This window comes from Schistocerca nitens, chromosome 5 (genome assembly GCF_023898315.1).
Source record: "Schistocerca nitens isolate TAMUIC-IGC-003100 chromosome 5, iqSchNite1.1, whole genome shotgun sequence".
Taxonomy (NCBI): Eukaryota; Metazoa; Arthropoda; class Insecta; order Orthoptera; family Acrididae; genus Schistocerca; species Schistocerca nitens.
In genome coordinates this window covers 224,382,759-224,408,364 of record NC_064618.1, presented here as the reverse complement: position 1 = coordinate 224,408,364, position 25,606 = coordinate 224,382,759, and the positions used below count along the sequence as shown (strand labels likewise).

The 25,606-nt window shown below is 40.7% G+C and overlaps 1 protein-coding gene across 2 annotated transcripts in view; it reads left to right on the top strand.

Annotated features, from left to right (window-relative positions):
• The window catches only part of LOC126260840 (peptidoglycan recognition protein 1-like), a 66,886-nt gene that overhangs the window by 12,882 nt on the left and 28,398 nt on the right, over positions 1-25,606 (top strand). Inside the window, exon 2 of one of the 2 annotated variants that reach the window (XM_049958241.1) lies at positions 21,822-21,926. The exons of the other annotated variant lie outside the window; for it this stretch is intronic. Coding sequence (XP_049814198.1) covers positions 21,822-21,926 — 105 coding nt within the window. The remainder of the gene's footprint in view (positions 1-21,821; positions 21,927-25,606) is intronic. 2 annotated transcript variants of the gene reach the window in all.

Genomic DNA, 25,606 nt, shown 5'->3' with positions numbered 1-25,606 from the left:
ATTCCGGTAGTTGTGGGTGTTAGAGCAGTACCTTTTTTAGATTGAAGTCAGCTGATAGGTATTCCTGCTTAAGGGAAGTCTCTCTAACAAAGAAACCACTTTCTACAAAGCTTGGGAATCCGATTAATGAGGGAATTAGTATATTTCATCAAAATATACAAGGTATTAGAGATAAAGTTAGTGAACTGCTTATAGATGTTGACTCTGAAATTATTGGTATATCTGAACACTTCTTAAATAAGGAGATAATTCAGAGGCTTCCTTTACCAGGATACAGGCTGGCTGGCAGCTTTTCTAGGAGCTCTTTGCGGTGTGGGGGAGTAGCCATGTATGTGAAAAACGGTATCCCATTTGAGTCAATTGATGTTTCAAAGTACTGCACTAAAAAGGTGTTTGAATGTTGTGCAGGTGTGGTTAAATTTAGTGGAGCTAAACTTCTTACTGTTGTTATTTATAGATCCCCAGACTCCGATTTCACAACATTTTTGCTAAAGCTAGAGGAGGTTCTTGGTTCACTTTATAGGAAATACAAAAAGTTAGTTATATGTGGTGACTTCAATATTAATTGTATAAGTGATTGTGCAAGGAAAAGGATGCTGGTAGACCTCCTTAATTCATATAATCTTATGCAAACCGTATTCTTTCCAACGAGAGTGCAAGGGAACAGTAGAATAACCATAGACAATATTTTTGTTCATTCCTCATTATTAGAAGGGCATTCTGTTAGCAAAAAGGTGAATGGCCTTTCAGATCATGATGCACAAATTTAAGTCTAAAAGATTTTTGTGCTGCAACACATGTTAAATATAGCTACCAACTTTTTAGGAAAGCTGATCCAGTTGCTGTACAGACTTTTGTAAACCTTATCAAGGAACAAGGGTGGCAAGATGTTTATAGTGCTGATACAGTAGACGATAAATATAATGCTTTCCTCAAGACTTTTCTCGTGCTCTTTGAAAGTTGCTTTCCGTTAGAACGTTCAAAACAGGGTACTAGCACAAACAGGCAGCCTGGGTGGCTGACTAAAGGGATAAGAATATCTTCTAGAACAAAGTGGCAATTATATCAAAACGTTAGAAATAGTCACAATCTAAATGCAGCAGCCCATTACAAACAGTATTGTAAGGTGCTTAAAAAAGTTATTAGGAAGGCAAAAAGTATGTGGTATGCAGATAGAATAGCTAAGTCTCAGGATAAAATTAAAACCATATGGTCAGTCGTAAAGGAAGTGGCTGGTCTGCAGAGACAGATCGAGAATATAGAATCAGTGCGTAGTGGGGATGTCCGTGTTACTGATAAGTCGCATATATGTACAGTACTTAATAATCACTTTCTGAATACAGCAGGTGAACTAAATAGAAACCTAGTCCCAACAGGGAATCATATAGCGCTCTTAGAAAAAAGTGTTCCGAGACTGTTACCTGAAATGCTCCTCCATGATACTGACAAGAGGGAGATTGAGTTAATAATTAAATCACTAAAGACCAAGAACTCTCATGGATACGACGGGGTATCTAGCAGAATACTGAAGTATTGTTCCACGTATGTTAGCTCAGTACTTAGCCATATCTGTAACTTTTCCTTTAGGAGTGGTCGGTTTCCTGACCGATTAAAGTACTCGGTAGTGAAGCCACTTTATAAAAAGGGAGACAGGGATAATGTTGACAATTATAGACCTATTTCTATGCCATCGGTGTTTGCTAAAGTTATCGAGAGGGTTGTATATACAAGGTTACTGCAGCATTTAAATTCACATAATTTGCTGCCAAATGTACAGTTTGGTTTTAGAAATGGCTTAACAACTGAAAATGCTATAGTCTCTTTTCTCTGTGAGGTTCTGGACGGATTAAATAAAAGGTTGCGAACGTTAGGTGTTTTCTTTGATTTAACGAAGGCTTTTGACTGTGTTCACCACAAAATATTACTGCAGAAGTTGGAACATTATGGAGTAAGGGGAGTAGCTTACAATTGGTTCGCCTCCTACTTTAAGAACAGAAAGCAGAAGGTAATCCTCCGCAATATTGAGAGTGGTAATGATGTTCAGTCCCAATGGGGCACTGTTAAATGGGGCGGTCCCCAAGGGTCGGTGCGGGGGCCACTGCTGTTCCTTATTTATATAAATGATATGCCTTCTAGTATTACAGGTGATTCAAAAATATTTCTGTTTGCTGATGACACCACCTTGGTAGTGAAGGATCTCGTGTGTAATATCGAAACATTATCAAATAATGTAGTTCATGATATAAGTTCGTGGCTTGTGGAAAATAATTTGATGCTAAATCACAGTAAGACTCAGTTTTTACAGTTTCTAACTCACAATTCAACAAGAACTGACATTTTAATCAGACAGAGTGGGCATGTTGTAAGCGAGACGGAACAGTTCAAGTTCCTAGGCGTATGGATAGATAGTAAGCTGTTGTGGAAAGCCCATGTTCAGGATCTTGTTCAGAAACTAAATGCCGCTTTATTTACCATTAGAACAGTATCCGAAATAAGTGACATTTCAACACGAAAAGTAGTATACTTCGCATATTTTCATACGCTTATGTCATATGGTATTATTTTTTGGGGTAATTCTTCTGATTCAAAACGGGTATTTTTGGCTCAAAAACGGGCTGTTCGAGCTATGTATGGTGTAAGTTCGAAAACCTCTTGTCGACCCCTATTCAATAGTCTGGGAATTTTGACATTGCCCTCACAGTATGTATTTTCTTTAATGTCGTTTGTTGTTAGCAATATTAGCTTATTCCCAAGAGTTAGCAGCTTTCACTCAGTTAATACTAGGCAGAAATCAAATCTGCATGTGGAATGCACTTCCTTGACTCTTGTGCAGAAAGGAGTGCAGTATTCTGCTGCATCCATTTTCAATAAGCTACCACAAGAACTCAAAAACCTTAGCAGTAGCCCAAACACTTTTAAGTCTAAACTGAAGAGTTTCCTCATGGCTCACTCCTTCTATTCTATCGAGGAGCTCCTGGAAGAGCTAAAAAATTAAGCAAATTTCAGTGTTACATTCTTGATTTTCTTTATTTAAACTAACGACTTGTCGCCTGAATATGTTTCTTATATTTCATTTCATCTGTTTCTACAATCGTGTTATAATTTCATGTATTGACTCGTTCCATGACCATGGAGACTTCTCCTAAATGTGGTCCCACGGAACAATAAATAAATAAATAAATAAATAAATCAGTTGCTGACTTGCTAAGCTTAGCTCGCTAGTGTGATTTTTCCGGCAAACAATGCGGTGCATCGTGTGTGGAGTCGTTAATTCTATGTTATTGTATGTCTCGCTTCTGATAGAGAAGTTTGTGCGAAGACTTTAGACTCATTTGATTCAAACAGGAGCAGCCGGCCTCTGTGACCGAGCGGTTCTAGGCGCTTCAGTCCGGAACCGCGCTGCTGCTGGGGTCGCAGGTTCGAATCCTGCTTCGGGCATGGATGTGTGTGTGATGTCCTTAGGTTAGTTAGGTTTAAGTAGTTCTAAGTCTAGGGGACTGATGACCTCAGATGTTAAGTCCCATAGTGCTTAGGGCCATTATTATTATTCAAACATGAGCGATGTGCTAAAAATTCCCAAAGCTCACGAAGTAACGGCATCAGCACCAGCTATAATTCAAGATACTTCTGGTATCGACTTTCTTAGCAGTAACAGTAGTCGCCGTTCTGTTCTGCGATCAACTGATGAATTCCAGTCAGCGCCAACATCCGATTTACAGAGCACCCGTTCGTCCGGTAGTCCGACGACTCGGGATTCAGTAGTGCAGTAGTTACTGATCGTCCGCACTCATTGTTGGTAGATGCGCAAAAACAGAAGCGCTTTATTCGTCATTGGCGTGTCTTAATGCGAGGAGAGGCTGAGGCAGCAGTTTCCTCACTGTCGTTGTTAAGGGGTCCCTGAAAAGTTCGTGCCGTCAAATCATGTCCAGGTTGCGCTCCACGGCATCAGTGACGTCACTGCGGTTTCTGTGACGTCACCTTTTCTCATGCAAGGCCAACAAGATTTACGGGCTGTGTAACGAACTTGTGACGTCACACTAGTCGGCTTGTCCGCCACACTTCGCGAACGCTCGGCTCCGTGCCGGACGCTCGGGAAATCAATATTTAATTGAGAAGGTACCCACTACAGGTCCTCATTTTGTCTTGTGCTTTAGAGAATTTGCGTGCATTTAACCCGCAGTCCCGAATTATTAAATGCGTCTGAAATAGTTAGTCGCTCCCCGCCGCGGCCTGTCTTTCTCGTGTGCTTCGTTTTGCATGACAAAAACCGGGGCATCTAGCCTTGGCTGGCTTGCCACTTCAACAACGGCCATCAGTACGCTGCAAGCCGTACTGCCGGCTCATTTAACTGCAGCAGACGGGATGCAGAACCTGTTATGTTTTAGCTGGAAATTAATGGAGCAACGGCAGGTTTCCGCATCAACACAGGCACAGCCGCGTTTGTGACTAATGTGGACACATACTGACGCGTGGGCTCTCCAAAGCTGCAGTGTCCTCAGCACAGCTATATGAAGGGCCAGGGAAAGAAGTTAAATTTTATGAAACTCGAGTACAAGCAATTATAATGTTTGAACTGCGAGTACATCAATATCTGAGAACATCCAACACTTTTTATTTCATAAATTAAACATCTTGAGCGCAAAGAATGTGGAAATAGCGTTACTGGCATCCACAGTGTTCGCATAATGAAGTAATTTCCCGAAATGTAGACAAATGTCGCTCTGTAAGGGGAAAGAAACAGGGAAATCAAGCGAAACAGACGCCATAATTCCATAATAATCACGACGATACGAATTTCTGGTTGTGATAATACAGCAATAGTACCGCTATCACGTATATTTAGCTGTGGAACAGCTGACTGATGAACTTCACAGCACTAGGACGGAAAAACTTCATCAGGCATTGCTATTCTTTATATTTTAGCCTGGAAACCGAAAAGCGATCTTGAATAAAGAACGTGTTAGATTACCGCGAACAAAAGATATCTGCAGAGGTATCGTGCACTAGACAAGTAAGGAATTCTGAAGAAACATACCACCATAAGTAGGTAAGGGCAGTTCACACAGACCATCCACTGGTTGACATTGACATGATGTCCTTACGAAGCCAGTCTGCATTCCTCCATGATAGGTCTTTTAATATTTCAACATACGATAGTAGTTGGATTCAGATGATATTTTAATACGCTGAGTTTTGAAAGGGCATTTCGCAGTATACTTTGAGTCCAACAGTGTTTTCTGTTTCTCGATTGACATTGATCACAGTCAAACAAGATTACTTATGAGAGGCACCCACTTGCCTTTCTCATACTGTGGCATCAAGCAGTCAGGCCTGCAAGATGAGTGGTTTGCCAGGCGAGTGGATTCTTCCTTAATTTATCGAGCAACATGAATTCTCGTATCTTACTATTTAGTTACAAATTATCCTCCTGCATGAATAATACGCAACGGAAACACGCATCTGACTATCAGTGATTTATAGAACTCTGACTGCACACTACGCACTGGCAATACCACATTTACTTTTTGTCTCTGATTTAACGGCTTTTATATATATTCGGGACATTATGACAACATACAATTTAATGAAAAAGGCCACCAATCTCTTTCTATTCACTAACTGATTTATTCCTAAACACACAAATTCTACAACCTACAACAAAATCACATGAGAAATTCCGCCCAGAGGGCATGGCTTTACGTTAGTGAATCTCTATACTATGGTCTCGTAATCTATTTACCGCAACAGTGCACTCCCTGGATCGGATGGTGGATCTTTTATTATACCTCACACTTCGCCTCTCACAATCATCCTCACGAAACTTTCCTCCAGATCGAGCGATACAGAAGGAACAGGCATACCCACAAATCTTTCGAAATTACCTTGCTACCCCCATGCAAAACACACATACCCAAATTACATGACATATACAACACAACAATATGAAATACAACACAGAGGACTGTTACAACATCATCACTTTCCGCTTTCCCACTTCAATCAATATCTATCCCAGTTTCACACGACACTGCCCCACTTTGTAATTCTACTTTCCTACTGTGAACTCTGGAGATAAACGCACGTCTTCCTGTGCAATGCAAGCCAAGTGGCGTTGCTGGAAAAACGGCCGACTCACCTTGATTCTCTCTCAGAGTTTAAATTTAGCGTCACACGGAATGATATTTCTTAAATACTTCAACTTACGATACACACGGTATTTCTTAAATATTTCAGCTTATTGTACACACGCTATTAATTCTTAAATATTTCAGCTTATTGTACACACGCTAGTATCTCAACTTATAACTACACGTGGGCTCATTGTGACTGTTGGTTTACTACAATCCCCTTAAAATTACCTGCCTCACTTTGTAATTTTCCCCACAAAAGTTCCTGGGAAAGAGAAATGATTAGTTCTAACTACTCTTAAATATTCCACATCCATACCATGCCTCCACACTTTCATTACGGAGCACAACAAAAAAACAGGTCTTTACAGCAGAAGGTTCAGCGCCAGAGTGCCGAAACATGGCCGTATTCCGGTTCTCTCGCACCTCTGTCGAAGTGGGAGAAGCACCTTGCTACCTTATTGGTCAGCCACATTTCAGACGCTCCAAAGCTCTGGTAACTTCCATCTCTTTGATCTCACCAAAGGTAGCCAAAGGATCAACTCAAAGATGATCATATATTCCGATTCACTATCTGTGGTTAGCAGACGACCATACATTCATTCATTTCACAGATCTCACCAAACTGGATGTAGGGATTTATTTTGAGGGAGTGCACATGTGATCAGTTAAATAAATAAATTGTCATTCTTTCCCACACTGGTATCCGGCTTCGCTGTATTAATTGAAATTGAGTTACTTTTACACAAAAAATGTGTTGTTCTGACAAGAATTTCGTACCTATTTTCAATGTTGGGCGGTACTGTACCCTTTCACCACCGGCTACCCATGCAGAAAAAAATGGCACGGTACTATCCTTGCAATGCGAGGGTAGTTCCGAACATTTTTTTTTTATGAAAACTGTATTTAAAAAAACGTAGCAATTCATCAAAATAACCAGGAGGAGACCTTAGCCCCTGGTGACCCCAAATAGACGACCAAATTATTGACAGTTGTTGCATTATTGAACTCTCCACAATCCGGAGTAACGTACACATACAAATATATAACAATCCACATGACAAATAAAACATCACATCATAGAAATGAAAAAATAATATTGAGATAAAAATTTGCTTTAGTTACTGGGATCTTCGTTAATTTTATGAGTAATCCAAATTTCAATAATTCTAAAACAAATAAAAAAAATACTAATTGTACTCATGAAATTTTAAATAGCTCACCGTCCAAACACAGAGCAAGTAATCTGACATTCATAAATTGCGCTGTAAAAACCCTTACACAGCAAAGTCTAAATACAAAACAAAATCAACAAAAGAAAAAAAATTCGTACACTAGTTACACGTAGAATGTCAGGCTCCATACCATTACTCTAAAATATACCTCAAACCTACAGAGAAATAAAAACTGAGAAGAAAAACAATGAAATATACCACAAGTTACATACTGGTTACGTAATATAGTTCGTCTAAGACATCATGTCATACCTCATTAACTATCATCACCTAAACAATTGCCACAGCTACTCGACAGTGAGTTTAACCTTATCCTATATCCATCAGTACAAATACCTGCTGCTGAGCTAGTCAGTCCATCAACTTTGATCAATACTCGCAATAAATAGTTAGCAATAAGTGCTTGAATCTACCAGTAGCTCCCTTATCTTACTCTACTGTTCATTTCTCTGTTGTCACACATATAGACGACAAGAACTTGCATTTCGACTAGCCTTCGTTACACTTTAATGTGAAATATCACCACTGTGATAATAAAAATAAGTGGCTTCAGTCAAAACACCAACAAGATTATTACTATGCACGACATCAAAATACATCAGTTAATTCCGATATTTGTTGTGCAATGCAAACTCTTGTCCCCTGTGACAATCTTACTGATCAATGCTACATGAACCGCTACGTTAGTATTACGCCACTGGCTTATAATTAAAGCATCATTGTACCACATATTCTAATAAACATGCTACGTGAACTTGATAACCCAGAACAAACAAAAAAAACACTAACTATTCTAAACACAAATATTAATAAAATACAATTACGCTTGCTGTCCCTTCAGGAATGAAACATATAAAAAAAACATTTACACAATTACAAATACATTATTCCCTATCTTGCGAGTCACACGGAAACATTTCATTCTGTGATTTTCTTGGGGTCAAAAGGTTGCTGATAGTTTTCCTAGAACCACTGTCTCGGTGTCAAAGCTCTCCCATGGTTACCCGGACGAAAGTCTTTGAGTCACTCAATTCGGCATTTTGAACACTCACTGAACAGTAAACTGTATCTCTCATTAAACACAAATGTCATAGTCACTCTCAGAGTACCATCCACACGAATCTGTTCGTCCAAAAAATGGCCCTACAACTACTATTACCCACGGTTCTGTCCTTTCAGTTCATGGTGTAATTAAAAGTCGTAAGTTTCAACAAACAGCACTTATTCCCGCGCCAATTCAAGAAATGTCTCCTACTACAGACGCAAATGTCAATGTCCCACTCTAGTTTCTTGTCTTCATACAATAATTGTTCACCAAACGACAACTGTCCTCTTTAAGTATATCAAGCGTCCCACATGCAATTCACAAAGCACACTTAACAAGTCACTGCCAAAAGTTTATGGATCCCACCGTTCAGTGGTCAAGACAAAACAAAACGATCGTCCTGTTTGCTAAAGACAAAATCTTTTCCACCACTCACAACGTGGAAACACCAGTCCTTCACTTTCCACATTATGGAAAGTCGCAGTCATTTTGTTTCACGGCTCCACAGTCCAGTACTAGTTATTAGCTGCTGGTAAAAAAAAATGCTCGCCGGGCTCTGCCGCGCCTCGTCCATTCTGCAGTAGCGCCGCTGCGTGCGCCGTTGAGCAGAAGAAACCACCCGCTGTTGCCGCGGGATACCTTCCCCAGTCGTAAGGGTGGCGGAACTCATGAATGGCCAGTGATACGTGCGTGTCGCCCCAGGTCGTTGACCTGCTGTAGCGGGCACGTGGAGTGTACCTCGTCGGACAGTGGAGTGGGGAGTGCCGCGGCTGTGTCGCCCGTCGCCAAGGCAACGTCAGCTCGGCCCGTTAGCGGTATGGGCGTTACGACACCCAATTAGCCAGCTCTTCCGTGCATCTCGCAACATTACAGACAAAAGGAAATTCTTACATTAAAATTATACACCCTAGTTTTCTACACATACAACATCAACATTTATCTCTTTTCTATAGACAGCCCACACTCGTGCTATTCATTGTACCTGTCGTCCCTCATACAAAACATGAAAGTGTAAAAAAAAAAAAAAAAAAAAACAAAAGGAATAATAAACAATCTATACTGCTCATAATTACAATATCAAATAGTAGGCTACTCTATCATCCTATCACAGTGAAAGTGTTCGAAATTGTTTATTCTAAAACTACAATATACAATGAACTTTTGTGCTTGTGACAGACTGAAATTAATACCCCTTGAAAGTGCTCTAACAAAAAATAAGAATAATCCACAAGGCTCACAATTACCTACCCCATGTTATTAAATAGTAAACTACTTTAACATCCTAACACAACAAACATTTTAGAAACTGATGACTCTAAATCTACAACATACAATGCACCTTTGTGCTTGTGACAGACTGAAATCAGTATCTCTTTACCTATTTTACATTTTATTATATATAACAACATTTCTAGGACACGTATGAACCATCCACATGATGTCAGATCCTGACCTGCCATCGAGGTTCATCCAAATCAAACAATACATAATAATGTTTTGGTTACGAATCGGTAGCATCCCCTTTGCAGGAGTGTGCGCATTGATCACACTACTCTACGACTCTCACTCACCAGACATCACATTTTCCCTCTCATTCAATCCATTAATACACTAACAGAATAGGTCTAGAAGTCAGCTAACCTTAACACCACCACACTCACGACAACATACCATACCTTTGCTCCCTTATACTCAACCACATAACACATGATGCTGTTTCGGAGATTGCATTCCAGTCTCCGAATTCGTCCTTTCACTCTGGCACCTCTCTCCATCGGCTTACCTCTGCATTCACTTTAAGCTAAATATCAACTTAGAATCGCGACATTTCATCTAAGAACAAAAATACACAAATTAATCAACCTGCAAAAATAACTGTACACATTCTTGGTACCGTTTTAATTAGTTATACTGGTACCAGGCTTCAACAACAACAAAAAATATTATTTTTGCAAAATAGCATATTTTATGGTAAGAATTAGATCTACACTTATATTACATCTTACGTCAGTGTTCCACAACGTTCACCATCTGGGTCTCATACTCCCTTTACGTCCTTTCACATTGTGCAGTTGTCCTCATCTCTTCATTCGTATTTCGGCTCTCCGTCCGTCCATTACTCCATCATTTCCTGGTCTTCCTTCGCCATTGGCATCAATCTCTATCGCAGCATACACAGGCCTCTCTGTAACATACATCTAAGACATCTCCACATTATTCAATTCTACTCACCTTTATTTACCACTGTTTCATCACGTCGAATCTCTCTTTATTAATCACCTTGCTTCACGTCGCTTCTCCTCATATACCACCTTTATCCACTACTATTTATCACGTCGCTTCTCTATCTACCATCTTTATTCACTCATTAATCATCACGTCGTTTCTGCTTGATCCTCATTCATATGACAAAAAATACGTACATACACCACTCTGTCGACTCCTGTTCATGACTCATTTGACCAGTCTATTCCGTCATACTTCCTGACATCCCGCCTGAAAATTCTTACGTTCGATTTGACCCTGCACAACGTTACACACCACAAATAAATACACTATTTACCATAAATCGCCTACTTTAGATCTATCCTTAACTTTTCCATAATTTGATGTTAGAAATGTGATGAAGCCCACACGATTGTTTTCCTTTGATCGTCTCAATCAATACAGCATTTTCATGGACAATCCGCCTCACTCTGAATGGTCCACTATACACAATAAAGAATTCGCTAGTTAGGAATATGTGCTTACACGAAAATTAAATGTGTGCAGAGAATATACAAGCTGGGAGAATTGGGCAGCCCAAGTGTTAGTAACTTTGGTGCTAGTGGCCTCTTTCACTAACACCAGATTCCGAACAACCATACACAGCACTTCATTATAGCTGTCACCACGACAATGACATACTATAGATCAGATGGCATCTAATTTAAAAACTTCGATCCCAATGTTTACTTCTTACATTACGTGTTTAGCACCTGCCATAGTCAAATCACACTAATTAAACTGGACTCATTGGCATTATTACATAACATTTCTTTTACTTTACTGTTCGAAATAAAAATTTGCAAATTTTACTGAGATACCAGCCTAACAGATTCCATTACTGCCCTTTTATTCTCTGATCAGAAGTATGGTATTTGCATTCCTACATATTAGTTGAGTTTGTCTGCTACATAGACAATTTTCAGTGCCAGCTGCATGTGTTTTAAGAGCAAGATATTAAGGGCTGATATGTTGGATTAGTTTCTCCTATTCTTGAATCCATTATGACAAGAATGAAATGCCTGGATTCCATGCTCTCCTGTCATTCTGACAGTTTCTGCCGTTCCTACCCTCGACACTAACTGACCTATGAGTCGTGTCTCCGTTCACGATATTGCTCTCATTACCCAATCCTTGTAACAAGTGCTGAAATGACGCGGAATCGTCTAAGCCTCTGCCTGCCATCGCTATACCTCTGCTCAATTTCACTGGCCACTTCGTTATACAGATCCTAAAGAGCTCCCCAGTTTCGTATGGCACATCCAAATACCTGTTTCGTCTCAGCATTTCCTGATAGCACGACACTGGATCTCTTATACCACCTTCGTTACAATTTGGCATCATCAATATGCTTTGCTTAACCTGGTCCTGCTTACTTTTCGACCAGAATTCATTTAAAAATTTGTCACAAAACATCTTGTAGCTACTACAATCTTTAATAACTTCCTGCATTTTCGCTCTAGCCTCGTCCCTCAAATAGTTATACACAAACTTCGTTTTGCGGAGCAGTCCCCTCGATGAAGGTAATGAATCTTGAAACTGAGACAGCCTTGGACTATACCCAGTTGGGTCTGCCACCTGTTTTATCTGACACAACCGTTCTTCTGACTCTCTGAATTCGTCTTCCTCTTTCTGCCTATTTTCGCCTTTTGAGTTTATCTCACTCTCCTCCTGCAATCTACTTGGTGGTGTTTCACCTTCGCTTCTGCACGCTAATTGCAACTGTGCTAGTTCTTCCCCATGTTTCCTATTTGTTTCTAATTGTGCCTCTTTAAACTGTAATGGTGGTCGTATCTCCTCCTGATCGGCACAAACCTCTCGCTGCGTACTGTTAGAACCTGTCTCGCCTCTTGTACTGATCTTTTCTGCATCTGCACTAATCGTATTCTCTCTGACCACTACCTCTTTGATTCGCTCACCTGGCAACACGTCCCTACGCTCAGTAGTATCACTCTCTATTGCATATACTTGTACCTCCAAATTATTATCTTTTTCTTTCACTGCGTCACCTACTTGCTTCAACGCACCCAGATTCTTCTCCCCCTCATCTAAGCGATTATTAACTGCGGGCAGACGCTCATCGGTAACAGAGTGTACCTTCCTCATTGCCTCTTTATTTCCCTTATCCAATGCCTCCATACTTTCCTCACTATCTTTACACATCGCGTCCATCATTTCCATCAACTCCCTATGTCTCTCCTTAGCCTCCCTATCTCTTTCCTTATTATCTCTATCTAATCTTTCCTTATTCTCCCTATCTCTCTCCTCATTCTTCCTATCTCTCTCCTTATTATCTCTCACCAAACTCTGTAACAACTGTAGCATCATATCGTCATTTGCAACTTTCGACGCGCTCACCTCGTTCGCCTGTGAAACCGTAGCCTCGCTAAGAGTAGCTGCACTTTCATTGCATACCTGTCCTAATCTCGGCTCGCCCGCGTCGTCGGGAAAGGCCCGCGTTTGAGGACAAAGCCCGCCGCATAAAGGATCACCCAGGAGCGGTCCAGTGAACAATTCAACCCCTTCCGAGTGTTTGTCTTTCTCGCTCGTTAACACATGGTCAACAGCTACTTCCTGCTGCACTGCTACGTTCACGCCAGAATCGCTATTCTCCATGGTGACTACACTTTTAGACTGCGACCTAGTTACTACGGACATTACGCAAAAAAAATTATACCACGATCTTCCAGCCTTGTAAGATATAGCAATTAAAAAAAATAAAAGATCCTCACCAATCCAGAAAGAAATTGCAAACAAAAAAAATTTTACTTCTTAGCGCTATCACAATATATTCCATCAAAAAATAAAAAGAATCTTAACAGCAATAATCCTGGCAGGGTCGAAATTATGAGAGGCACCCACTTGCCTTTCTCATACTGTGGCATCAAGCAGTCAGGCCTGCAAGATGAGTGGTTTGCCAGGCGAGTGGATTCTTCCTTAATTTATCGAGCAACATGAATTCTCGTATCTTACTATTTAGTTACAAATTATCCTCCTGCATGAATAATACGCAACGGAAACACGCATCTGACTATCAGTGATTTATAGAACTCTGACTGCACACTACGCACTGGCAATACCACATTTACTTTTTGTCTTTGATTTAACGGCTTTTATATATATTCGGGACATTATGACAACATACAATTTAATGAAAAAGGCCACCAATCTCTTTCTATTCACTAACTGATTTATTCCTAAACACACAAATTCTACAACCTACAACAAAATCACATGAGAAATTCCGCCCAGAGGGCATGGCTTTACGTTAGTGAATCTCTATACTATGGTCTCGTAATCTATTTACCGCAACAGTGCACTCCCTGGATCGGATGGTGGATCTTTTATTATACCTCACACTTCGCCTCTCACAATCATCCTCACGAAACTTTCCTCCAGATCGAGCGATACAGAAGGAACAGGCATACCCACAAATCTTTCGAAATTACCTTGCTACCCCCATGCAAAACACACATACCCAAATTACATGACATATACAACACAACAATATGAAATACAACACAGAGGACTGTTACAACATCATCACTTTCCGCTTTCCCACTTCAATCAATATCTATCCCAGTTTCACACGACACTGCCCCACTTTGTAATTCTACTTTCCTACTGTGAACTCTGGAGATAAACGCACGTCTTCCTGTGCAATGCAAGCCAAGTGGCGTTGCTGGAAAAACGGCCGACTCACCTTGATTCTCTCTCAGAGTTTAAATTTAGCGTCACACGGAATGATATTTCTTAAATACTTCAACTTACGATACACACGGTATTTCTTAAATATTTCAGCTTATTGTACACACGCTATTAATTCTTAAATATTTCAGCTTATTGTACACACGCTAGTATCTCAACTTATAACTACACGTGGGCTCATTGTGACCGTTGGTTTACTACAATCCCCTTAAAATTACCTGCCTCACTTTGTAATTTTCCCCACAAAAGTTCCTGGGAAAGAGAAATGATTAGTTCTAACTACTCTTAAATATTCCACATCCATACCATGCCTCCACACTTTCATTACAGAGCACAACAAAAAAACAGGTCTTTACAGCAGAAGGTTCAGCGCCAGAGTGCCGAAACATGGCCGTATTCCGGTTCTCTCGCACCTCTGTCGAAGTGGGAGAAGCACCTTGCTACCTTATTGGTCAGCCACATTTCAGACGCTCCAAAGCTCTGGTAACTTCCATCTCTTTGATCTCACCAAAGGTAGCCAAAGGATCGACTCAAAGATGATCATATATTCCGATTCACTATCTGTGGTTAGCAGACGACCATACATTCATTCATTTCACAGATCTCACCAAACTGGATGTAGGGATTTATTTTGAGGGAGTGCACATGTGATCAATTAAATAAATAAATTGTCATTCTTTCCCACACTGGTATCTGGCTTCGCTGTATTAATTGAAATTGAGTTACTTTTACACAAAAAATGTGTTGTTCTGACAAGAATTTCGTACCTATTTTCAATGTTGGGCGGTACTGTACCCTTTCACTTACATCTCGATTCTTCGATCATTTCGTTGATATCCGCAGGTGTTTCCATCACTGCCTTTGCGTTCCATAATCCATCTTCAAGGAATGTAATTTTTATATTATGAAGCCACTAGTTTGATCATCGTTACATAATGAATGAATGGGAAAACGGCGAAGTTTTAATTTTGACCACCAGCAGAGTCAGTGTCCTCATTCAAAGCATGAGTCACGAAGTGAAGAAGGAATGACGCCTATTTCGCAATGAATTCAGGATAAACATACAGAAATGATTCGCCTGTTGCAGGAACATGGATACTGAACGAATACACCGAAAGTTGCCGCTTAAAGTAATCGTCATTGGCTGCTGTATTTAGCAAACATATATTTTTTGCAAACTCCATCCTGATAGCCACCATCGTTTTCTTCTTCCTTCCCTCCCATTTACTGGAGGGACCGATTGCATCAGAATTCTGTTTGCTCTGCCCTCTCGTAGCTAGATGAGTCACCAGTGACTTGCCTGCTTCTTTCCCCTGAAAAATTGACTTACCTGGTTTTCTTCCACTTTCTGGAAAACTTTGAGTGGTAGTACCTCTGGACTCGCGAGTATTTTTTTCAGTTTTAGCCTCTCAACAGACGCGTACGATCGGTCTGAATCGACCTATAGCAATAACTCAATTTCGAAAAAAAAGTGTTACCTGGTTTTTTTTCCACCGACCCTTCATATAATAGTCCAAGCTAAGTATAAAAATGTAGCTCGGCAACTAACTCTGCTAGTAATCAATTCATGGAGGAAAACAAACATTTTTATGCTTTCTGGTTTCCAAATTCAAGACCACTTTAATCTGGTTTCAACTATTATATCATTCACGGACCTTGATGCCTAATGTGCGCAGTGTAAGTGACTGCTTGAACCTACATTGGGCTGTCCAACTGATTTTCCAAGCAATCAGCAGTGCCTAAGTTTTGTACAGCATGTGCAGTGCATTTCGCCATGTATGATCACAGTAAAGCAGAACTAGATAGATTCTTAACATACCCGGTATCGTCTAGCCAACGGGCAGCACCCACAATCGAGGTTAAGAATTTGAATGGACCACTTAGGATTTGTAGTGAATTTAAGTCTGTCATTAATTCTCGAGCAAATGTCGATTTGTATCCAGTTTCTAGGCTGGAGCAATTGTATATAAAATTGACTGGAGGCAATTATTTTTCAGACAGAACACGCTGACGTCTCCCTTCAATTGATCACATGAAACACTTTTCAGTGATTAATATACCATTTGGCAATTATCTTTATAACTGGTTGCCATTAGGAGTCGGCGTTCATGACATTTCGGCGATACTAATCCAAGGCATCCCCAACAGTGTTAATTATTTAGATGACATGCTGATCACCAGGGCCACACGGAAGAAGCACCTACATCACCTACAGATGATGTCTCAGCTGGTCTGCACTATCGTCGCGACAAATCTAGTTTCTTTGATCTAAGCGTAAAGTACCTGGGGCAATAAAAGAGGAGCTCACACCTAAAGAGGATCATGTGGACGTAATCACCTCCCAAGAACCTCAGCGAGCTATAGTCGTTCCTGGGCAAAGTAAATTACTATGTGTAATTTATTTCCAATGCTGTCCAGATTTCCAATCCTCTTAACCTGTTACGTAAATAAAGTGTTAAATTTGTGTGGTCAGAAGCGTGCCAGAAACATTCTTGCAACTTAAAAAGTGCACATGCCAGCCCCTTCTTTAGTAATATTCAGTCTCAGAAAAAGCTTAACACTTAAATACTAAAGTGACATTGAACAGCCGGACGGAGTGGCCGAGCGGTTCTAGGCGCTACAGTCTGGAACCACGCGACCGCTACGGTCGCAGGTTCGAATCCTGCCTCGGGCATGGATGTGTGTGATGTCCTTAGGTTAGTTAGGTTTAAGTAGTTCAAAGTTCTAGGGGACTGATGACCTCAGTAGTTAAGTCCCATAGTGCTCAGAGCCATTTGACATTGAACATAAAGAAAACTAATGCCACGAATTTCAGTTTGAAGAGGAAAAATGACAATGTTAAATTAAATGTAGATGGCACCTCTATAGACTGTGTAACAAATGCAAAATTTCTAGGAATGAATATTGATTCTCAGTTGAAGAGGTGTGAACACACAAATGTACTTGCAAAAAGAATGTCATCAGCATGCAATGCCCTTAGAATCCATGCAGTGTCTTTTAGTTACATATTATTCATATGTACACTCAGTTCTTAGCTATGGAATTCTTTTTTGGGGAACAAATGCACAAAATATGAACACAATTTTCAAACTCCAGAAAAGAGCCATAAGAATAATAACCAAAAATACTAGTCGAGCTCATTGTAAGGATCTGTTCAGAACACTGGGGATTTTAACTGCTCCGTGTGAATACATTTACCAGTCAGTTGTACACATCAAAAATAACATTGGTAATTACTACACAAACAGCTCTGTCCATGACCGTGCAACAAGAGATAGACTCAGCTTACATTTACCAAGAAAAAATACACATAAAACTCAAAACAGCATTTTCTACCAAGGAATAAAACTGTACAATAAATTACCCAAAGAGATTAAAGAAATTGCCAAAACACACTTATTTAAAAAGGCAGCTAAAAAGTACCTGTTATGCAATACATTTTATACATTGAAGGATTACTTAGCTAAAACAGAATAGGGGTTTGATAAAAAATGTTATACGAATAAATAATAATAATAATAATGGTAGAAGTCTGTAAATATATGTCTATACGAATTAGATTACTTTAAATTTATCTAAATTTGTAAATATTTTGACATGTCCCATATCCTTGTAAAAAGAGATCTACGGATGAATAAAGCTACTACTACTACTTGCTGCTGATTGGTCAGCATTGGTGCCATGCTGTCCCACAAACACATTCACAGGACGGAACTCTGGCATAGATATTAGTTTCCCGTATAACAGTTCTTTGTAGGTCACAACACATTTAATTAATATTTTTAATAATTCTTTTGCAAAGAAAGTTCGTCATTATAAGTTTTTGACACTTTATAACTCTTAACGAAGTTTTTCGTGGTAAATGATGTTCGCTTTCCCGAAAGTTTATCGCACAAGTGTCTGCTTGTGATATTCGCTATTTTTGGCTTCATTAAAACAGAAAATAGTTAATTCTTTCAGCCAGAAGGCAAATACTTGTTTATAAAGAATGATTAACGTATAATAAGGCGTCGCATAGCGACGGTGGAATTTCCTAAATAAAGTAATTCGTCGTCTTTGGGCGGTAACATAACAGAAAAATACGGATAGATATGCGCTCCTTCACAATTTTGTTCGCTGGAGAACAAATGAAGCCTTGAGCGCTAAACACTTGTACTGTTTTTCTTAAGTAAGTCGGACGCAGATTTGTGGCAGTCTGATCTAATTTTTACTAAATGTATAAAAATGTGTTATGTCTAAGTTTGAGTGAAGTGTAAAAAGAAGAACTGTTATAGCTTATCGTGACGACGTACAAGCGACTCAAGACGGCAATGGGTATATAAAAGAGCGCTCAATGGACATGAAACGGACATAAAAATCTACCGTCATTGTAGTACTAACCTTAAGGTACGATATATGTTTTAGTTATAATAAATATTTGTTCTGGGAATACTGAATCATTTAGCAGTGCTGATTCCTATCATCTCCTCAGTATTATTTTCATTTTAATTATGCATTTTGCTAAGATTACAGACACCAAGATCAGCAGTCCAATGTGCGTGTTACATTGACAAAAAGAAAACTGTTTTATCGTCTTCTTGCATCAGCTTTAATATTGAATTTCCCTTTTGTGTGATGTTATAGTTGTTTTTGCGCCCTTAAGAACTTTTTGGTCCCTTAGGCAATTGTTTTGTCATAAGAATAACTTCACGACCGGGTATGATCGTATCTACGATCGTGAAGTAATTAGAAAGACAATAATGTAATTTCTTAATCAATAGCACGCTAGCTGTGACTGCTTCAAGCCACGAGAAACTGCAAGTAAAGACTATTCACATTTCATAATGCAATATTTTATGACAATGGTCAATCCATGATTCTCACGCCAATTGTGATTGATAAAACAGTAAGCGAAATCTCAAAGTCCAACTTTTCCATTGAATAACATCACTTTTATTTTGTTACATCACATGCTCCAGGAGGCAAGCAGTACAACCTTCCATAATGACGAAATCACTCACGGAATGTCACGAAAACATTCCCCGGACCATAATGCTCCCTCCTCCTGCGTGGACCCTTCTGATAATTGTTGCAGCGTGTTTCCCTTCAGTTCGATGGGGCATAAAACGTGACTCACCTGAAAAAGCCGCCTGTCGCTACTCAGTGGACGTCCAGTTGTGGCATTGGCGCTCAAATTTCAGGCTTCGTTGCTGATGAGCAGCAGTCAGCATGGGTACATGAACCAAGCGCAGAGGCTCATACACAGCAATGTTTTCTGAACAGTTGTTGAGGAAACACTGTTGAGAACCCCTTGGATGATCTGGGGGTCAGTTGCTCAACAGTTGCATGTCTGTTCCTCTGTAAACATCTCCGTAACCGTCGTTCGACTGTTTCATCTATGGCCCGTTGTGCACCACAGCTGTTTCGACGCCGGTTTTGGTTAGCGCCATTTTGCCATGCACGGTATACTTCAACCAATGCGACAGGCGAACGGTTTACCAACTTAGTCGTTTCGGAAATGCTTCCACCCTTGAGCCAAAAGCCAGTGATCATGCCCTTTTCGACGCCAGATAAATCGCTCCATTTCTGCATTACGACAACGACTCTGCTGTTGTCCGTGTACGCCCGACGTACTTTATGTACCCCCTTCTCTGATAGTGCTGCCATCTGCCTTGTGTGAGAGGTTCTTGCACTTTGACGTCGAACACAGGCGGGGTCACATTAATGGAACACAGGTGGGGTCACATTAATGTGACTGGACCTTGTAAATCTGACACTCTTCTTTATCTTATAACCACAATGTAATTGTTATTGTGAATATCAACAGAAATAACTGTGAATAACATCAGTGACAGAAGCTTTTATCCGCAAAGTAGTTATTGCTGCAGATATCAGCACATATAACCGCGGATACCCGTATCCAAGCTGACCACTAGCCAGGGCTACATCTACATCTACATGACTACTCTGCAATTCACATTTAAGTGCTTGACAGAGGGTTCATCGAACCACAATCATACTATCTCTCTACCATTCCACTCCCGAACAGCGCGCGGGAAAAACAAACACCTAAACCTTTCTGTTCGAGCTCTGATTTCTCTTATTTTATTTTGATGATCATTCCTACCTATGTAGGTTGGGCTCAACAAAATTCGGAAGAGAAAATTGGTGACTGAAATTTCGTAAATAGATCGCCGCGACGGAAAACGTCTTTGCTTTAATGACTTCCATCCCAACTCGCGTATCATATCTGCCACACTCTCTCCCCTATTACGTGATAACACAAAACGAGCTGCCCTTTTTTGCACCCTTTCGATGTCCTCCGTCAATCCCACCTGGTAAGGATCCCACACCGCGAAGCAATATTCTAACAGAGGACGAACGAGTGTAGTGTAAGCTGTCTCTTTAGTGGACTTGTTGCATCTTCCCCACAATATTATCTATGTGCTCTTTCCAACTGAAGTTGTTCGTAATTTTAACACCTAGGTACTTAGTTGAATTGACAGCCTTGAGAACTGTACTATTTATCGAGTAATCGAATTACAACGGATTTCTTTTGGAACTCGTTATTTAGCGTCAACTGCCACCTGTCACACCATACAGCAATCTTTTCTAAATCGCTTTGCAGCTGATACTGGTCTTCGGATGACCTTACTAGACGGTAAATTACAGTATCATCTTCGAACAACCTAAGAGAACTGCTCAGATTGTCACCCAGGTCATTTATATAGATCAGGAACAGCAGAGGTCCCAGGACGCTTCCCTGCGGAACACCTGATATCACTTCAGTTTTACTCGATGATTTGCCGTCTATTACTACGAACTGCGACCTTCCTGACAGGAAATCACGAATCCAGTCGCACAACTGAGACGATACCCCATAGGCCCGCAGCTTGATTAGAAGTCGCTTGTGAAGAACGGTGTCAAAAGCTTTCCGGAAATCTAGAAATACGGAATCGAGATCCCCTGTCGATAGCGGCCATTACTTCGTGCGAATAAAGAGCTAGCTGCGTTGCACAAGAACGATGTTTTCTGAAACCATGCTGATTACGTATCAACAGATCGTTCCCTTCGAGGTGATTCATAATGTTTGAATACAGTATATGCTCCAAACCCCTACTGCAAACCGACGTCAATGATATAGGTCTGTAGTTCGATGGATTACTCCTACTACCCTTCTTAAACACTGGTGCGACCTGCGCAATTTTCCAATCTGTAGGTACAGATCTATCGGTGAGCGAACGGTTGTATATGATTGCTAAGTAGGGAGCTATTGTATCAGAGTAATCTGAAAGGAACCTAATCGGTATACAATCTGGACCTGACACCTTTCCTTCCGAAGTACTGGCACCTTTTAAACTGAATACAAACCTACGCGGCAAGGTCCATCTAATGAAGAGACCAGTAAGGCAGAGAAGTGTGATGATAAAGAGCTGACCGTTTTTTGTGGTGCGTTTGCAGGACGACGACGACCTGTGCGGATGGCGACAATGATGCTGAATGCCTCTACTGTCTTGATTTTCATCATCTTTGCAGCAGTGGCTTATTTCACAGACTTACCAACAGGTAAGTTTGTAAGATAAACAGAGTGGTAAATTAATTTATTCTTCTTGTTGTGGCTTCAAAACCCAGAGTGCGTGTTCGCCCCCTTGACAATTTCCATCCATTCCGCTCTCTCTGTTTCCTGCAGCTTTGATGTTTTCCTACTCGTATCCTTGTTCCTTAGTTTATTTCGTCTTCGTGAAGGCATCCAGCTTTATCTGTTAAGTTATTAGTAAAAATAATTTTTTCCAAGCCAGCGATTTTGGAACTGCGCTCGGCCACCTATTGTTTGGAGGACCATTTCTCCCACTCTCACCTGCCCTAACCCTGTTTCCCACTGAGGCTGTGTACCCAATCTTCCACAGGGTTGCTCAGGTTCCCGGGGTTAGTTAAATCGTTTTCATGTTTTTATCTCACTCTTCACTAATGACATAACGTTCCTCTTTGGGCATAAACGTGTGTAATACCTCAACTGCAACATGCCTTTGTTATGGTGAATGCTAACATCACTATATGAGGTGTTCATTTGAGTGAAAGACATTGAAATATGTCGTAAACTACACATCCGATGCAAAAAGGTTACAATTCAAATTTGTTTGTCTCGAAGGAGGATGTGACACCCCACCTCCATGTTGCGAGGGTAATGTGAGGTTGCTTTCCACTCGTCTCTTAATTAGATTAGATTAGATTAGATCAGTTTTCGTTCCATGGACCCAAATCGTATAATATTTAATACCTTGATCATTTGTCAGGCGATCGTCGAAACACGTATGTGAATACAATGCGGTAAACGGGAACAGGGTGCCTAAAGGATGCTGCTTTCTCAGATAGCTACACAACAATTCAAGCAAATCACGTTATTGGTTTTTATTACAATAAAGTATATTGACAATATTTAACTCTGGTTTACGAGGGTGAGTCAAATGAAAACCTTAAACATTTTTTAAAATATTATTTACTGTACAGAAGTGGTACAAAGCTGTATCACTTTTCAAAATAATCTCCCCCACGTCCAGTGTAAGTCCTCCAGTGTTTACAAAGTGCATAAATTCCTGTAGAAAAAAATTCTTTTGGTAGTCTGCGCAACCACTCATGCACCACGTGGCGTACCTCTTCATCAGAACGGAACTTCTTTCTTCCCATTGCGCCTTTGAGTCGTCCAAACATATGGAAATCACTCGGGGCAAGGTCTGGTGATTATGGTGGATGAGGCAGACACTCAAAATGCAGGTCTATGATTGTTGCAACTGTTGTACAGGCAGTGTGGGGCCTTGCATTGTCATGTTGCAAAAGGACACCTGCTGACAGCAATCCACGTCGCTTTAATTTGATTGCAGGCCGCAGATGATTTTTTAGGAGATCTGTGCATGATGCACTGGTGACAGTGGTCCCTCTAGGCATGTAATACTCCAAAATGACACCTTTTTCGACCCAAAAGAGAGTCAGCATAACCTTCCCCGCTGATGGTTCTGTTCGAAACTTCTTTGATTTTGGTGATGAGGAATAGCGCCATTCCTTGCTCGCACTCTTCGTTTCCGGTTGGTAGAAGTGAACCCAGGTTTCGTCCCCACTAACGATTCTTGCAAGGAAGCCATCACCTACTCGTTCAAAGCGCCGAAGAAGTTCTTCACAAGCATCAACACGTCGTTCTCACATTTCAGGAGTCAACTGCCGTGGCACTCATCTTGCAGACAAAAAAATTGCTCTGAGCACTATGGGACTTAACTTCTGAGGTCATCAGTCCCCTAGAACTTAGAACTATTTAAACCTAACTAACCTAAGGACATCACACACATCCATGCCCGAGGCAGGATTAGAACCTGCGACCATAGCGGTCGCGCGGTTCCAGACTGAAGCGCCTAGAACTGCTCGGTCACACTGGCCTGCTCTTGCAAACACTTTGTGAAACTGGAGCATATTATGCACAATGTGGTGTGCTGACCCATGACTAATCTGTAAACATGCTGCAATGTCATTCAGTGTCACTCGGCCGTTTTCCTTCACTATGGCTTCAACTGCTGCAATGTTCTGTGGAGTTACAACTCGTTATGCCTGACCTGGACGAGGAGCATCTGCCACTGAAGTCACACCATTTGCGAACTTCCTACTCCATTCGTACACTTCCTGCAGTGACAAACATGCATCACCGTACTGAACCTTCATTCGCCGATGAATTTCAGTAGGTTTCACACCATCACTACGCAAAAACCGAATAACAGAGCGCTGTTGTTCCCTGGTGCAAGTCGCAAATGGGGCGGCCATCTTTATACTGATACTGCGACGGTATGTGTGCATCTGCACTATGCTGCCACCTACAGGCAATTCTGCACGCTGTTTGTAGCACGCTTACCAACTTACAGGATAACGGCGCGAAATTTCGATTTGTTATTACAAATTTAACGTTTTCATTTGACTCACCCCGTAGAATGTCGTGTAGCAAGCTATTGGCGACATGCAAATAATCAATGTCTTTCGCTATATAGAATGTCCATGCAAGTAATGGATATGGATCACAAGTAACAGCTCTACTAGTGCTCTCTTCTAGTCCGGGTCTACTAGTGTCCGTGTTCTACTGTCCGGCCGAGGCTGGCAGGAGAGGCTCTTATATTCTCTTCGGCTAGAGGACGCTCCTGTCCTGGTGTGCTCCTAGTCAGCGAACTATTGGCTGATGTCGTCTCGCAGCCCTCTCTGCTCTTACGTCCTTCATCTTTGTGCCGGCGCTTGTCGTTGCGCCGGAACAGGTACGACAGACCAGTATTTCATAATTTCTAATTGAAAATCCCATTCGCAACGTTGTATTCCTTCGACATATCGAACTGCTCGGTGTGCCACTGTGACCGCGGTTCGAGGCGAACGCTACTCTAATTTTCCAAGGAGAGGTAGTGTTTAAACGTAATACCGTCATCTTCTATACACTGGGCCGATGTATAAAGCATTTAACCTTAGTTTAAGACAGAAAATGACCTTAGATCATGCTTAACCTGAAAATCTGCGTTGTATAAACATGAATCGTAGATCATATCGCTATGAAATCGCTTCATATTTGACTGGCTATAATTCGTGATTAAAATTCAGGTTCAACTCTAATCGCCAGTTTATACTGTAGTGGCACTACGATTCCTTGCTTTGGTTTTTTGTAGATACCAATTGAAATAATGAAAAAAAGGTGTTATCAACACTCAAAACGTCAAGTAAATATCTGACTACGCCATTCCCACGCTGAAGATGCTCAAAACACTTTTTTCGATCTGTAAAGTTAGGATAAGGAAATTACCAGCTACTGCGTGTATTTAACGATCAATCTCATAACAGCTCTTGGCAGGTGATTCGTAATTTATGTGGTTAGTTCAAAGGAACTTAATAGTTACAAAGGAGTTTTATAGACACTTAGCAGCAGAGAAAGAAAGGAAAATTAGTTGTCGGCACGGTAGCTCAGTGTGCGTGTTCGGTCAAAGGGTTAGCTGTCCTCTGTAATTAAAAAAACTGAGTGAATGGGTCAGCGATGAACTTGAACTGGTGTCATGGGACGTCCGCCCTGAAAAATAACGAAGAAAATGAGATATGAGACCTAAAACAAAACTGCAGTAAGAGATCACATGTTAGAACCCACGACAATTCTTGAATTTTTTTTCCATTTGTTACTACTTTCTTTACATTGTTGGTAGTAAAGATAATTATAACAACACTGCCATTCTGTGTGCAAT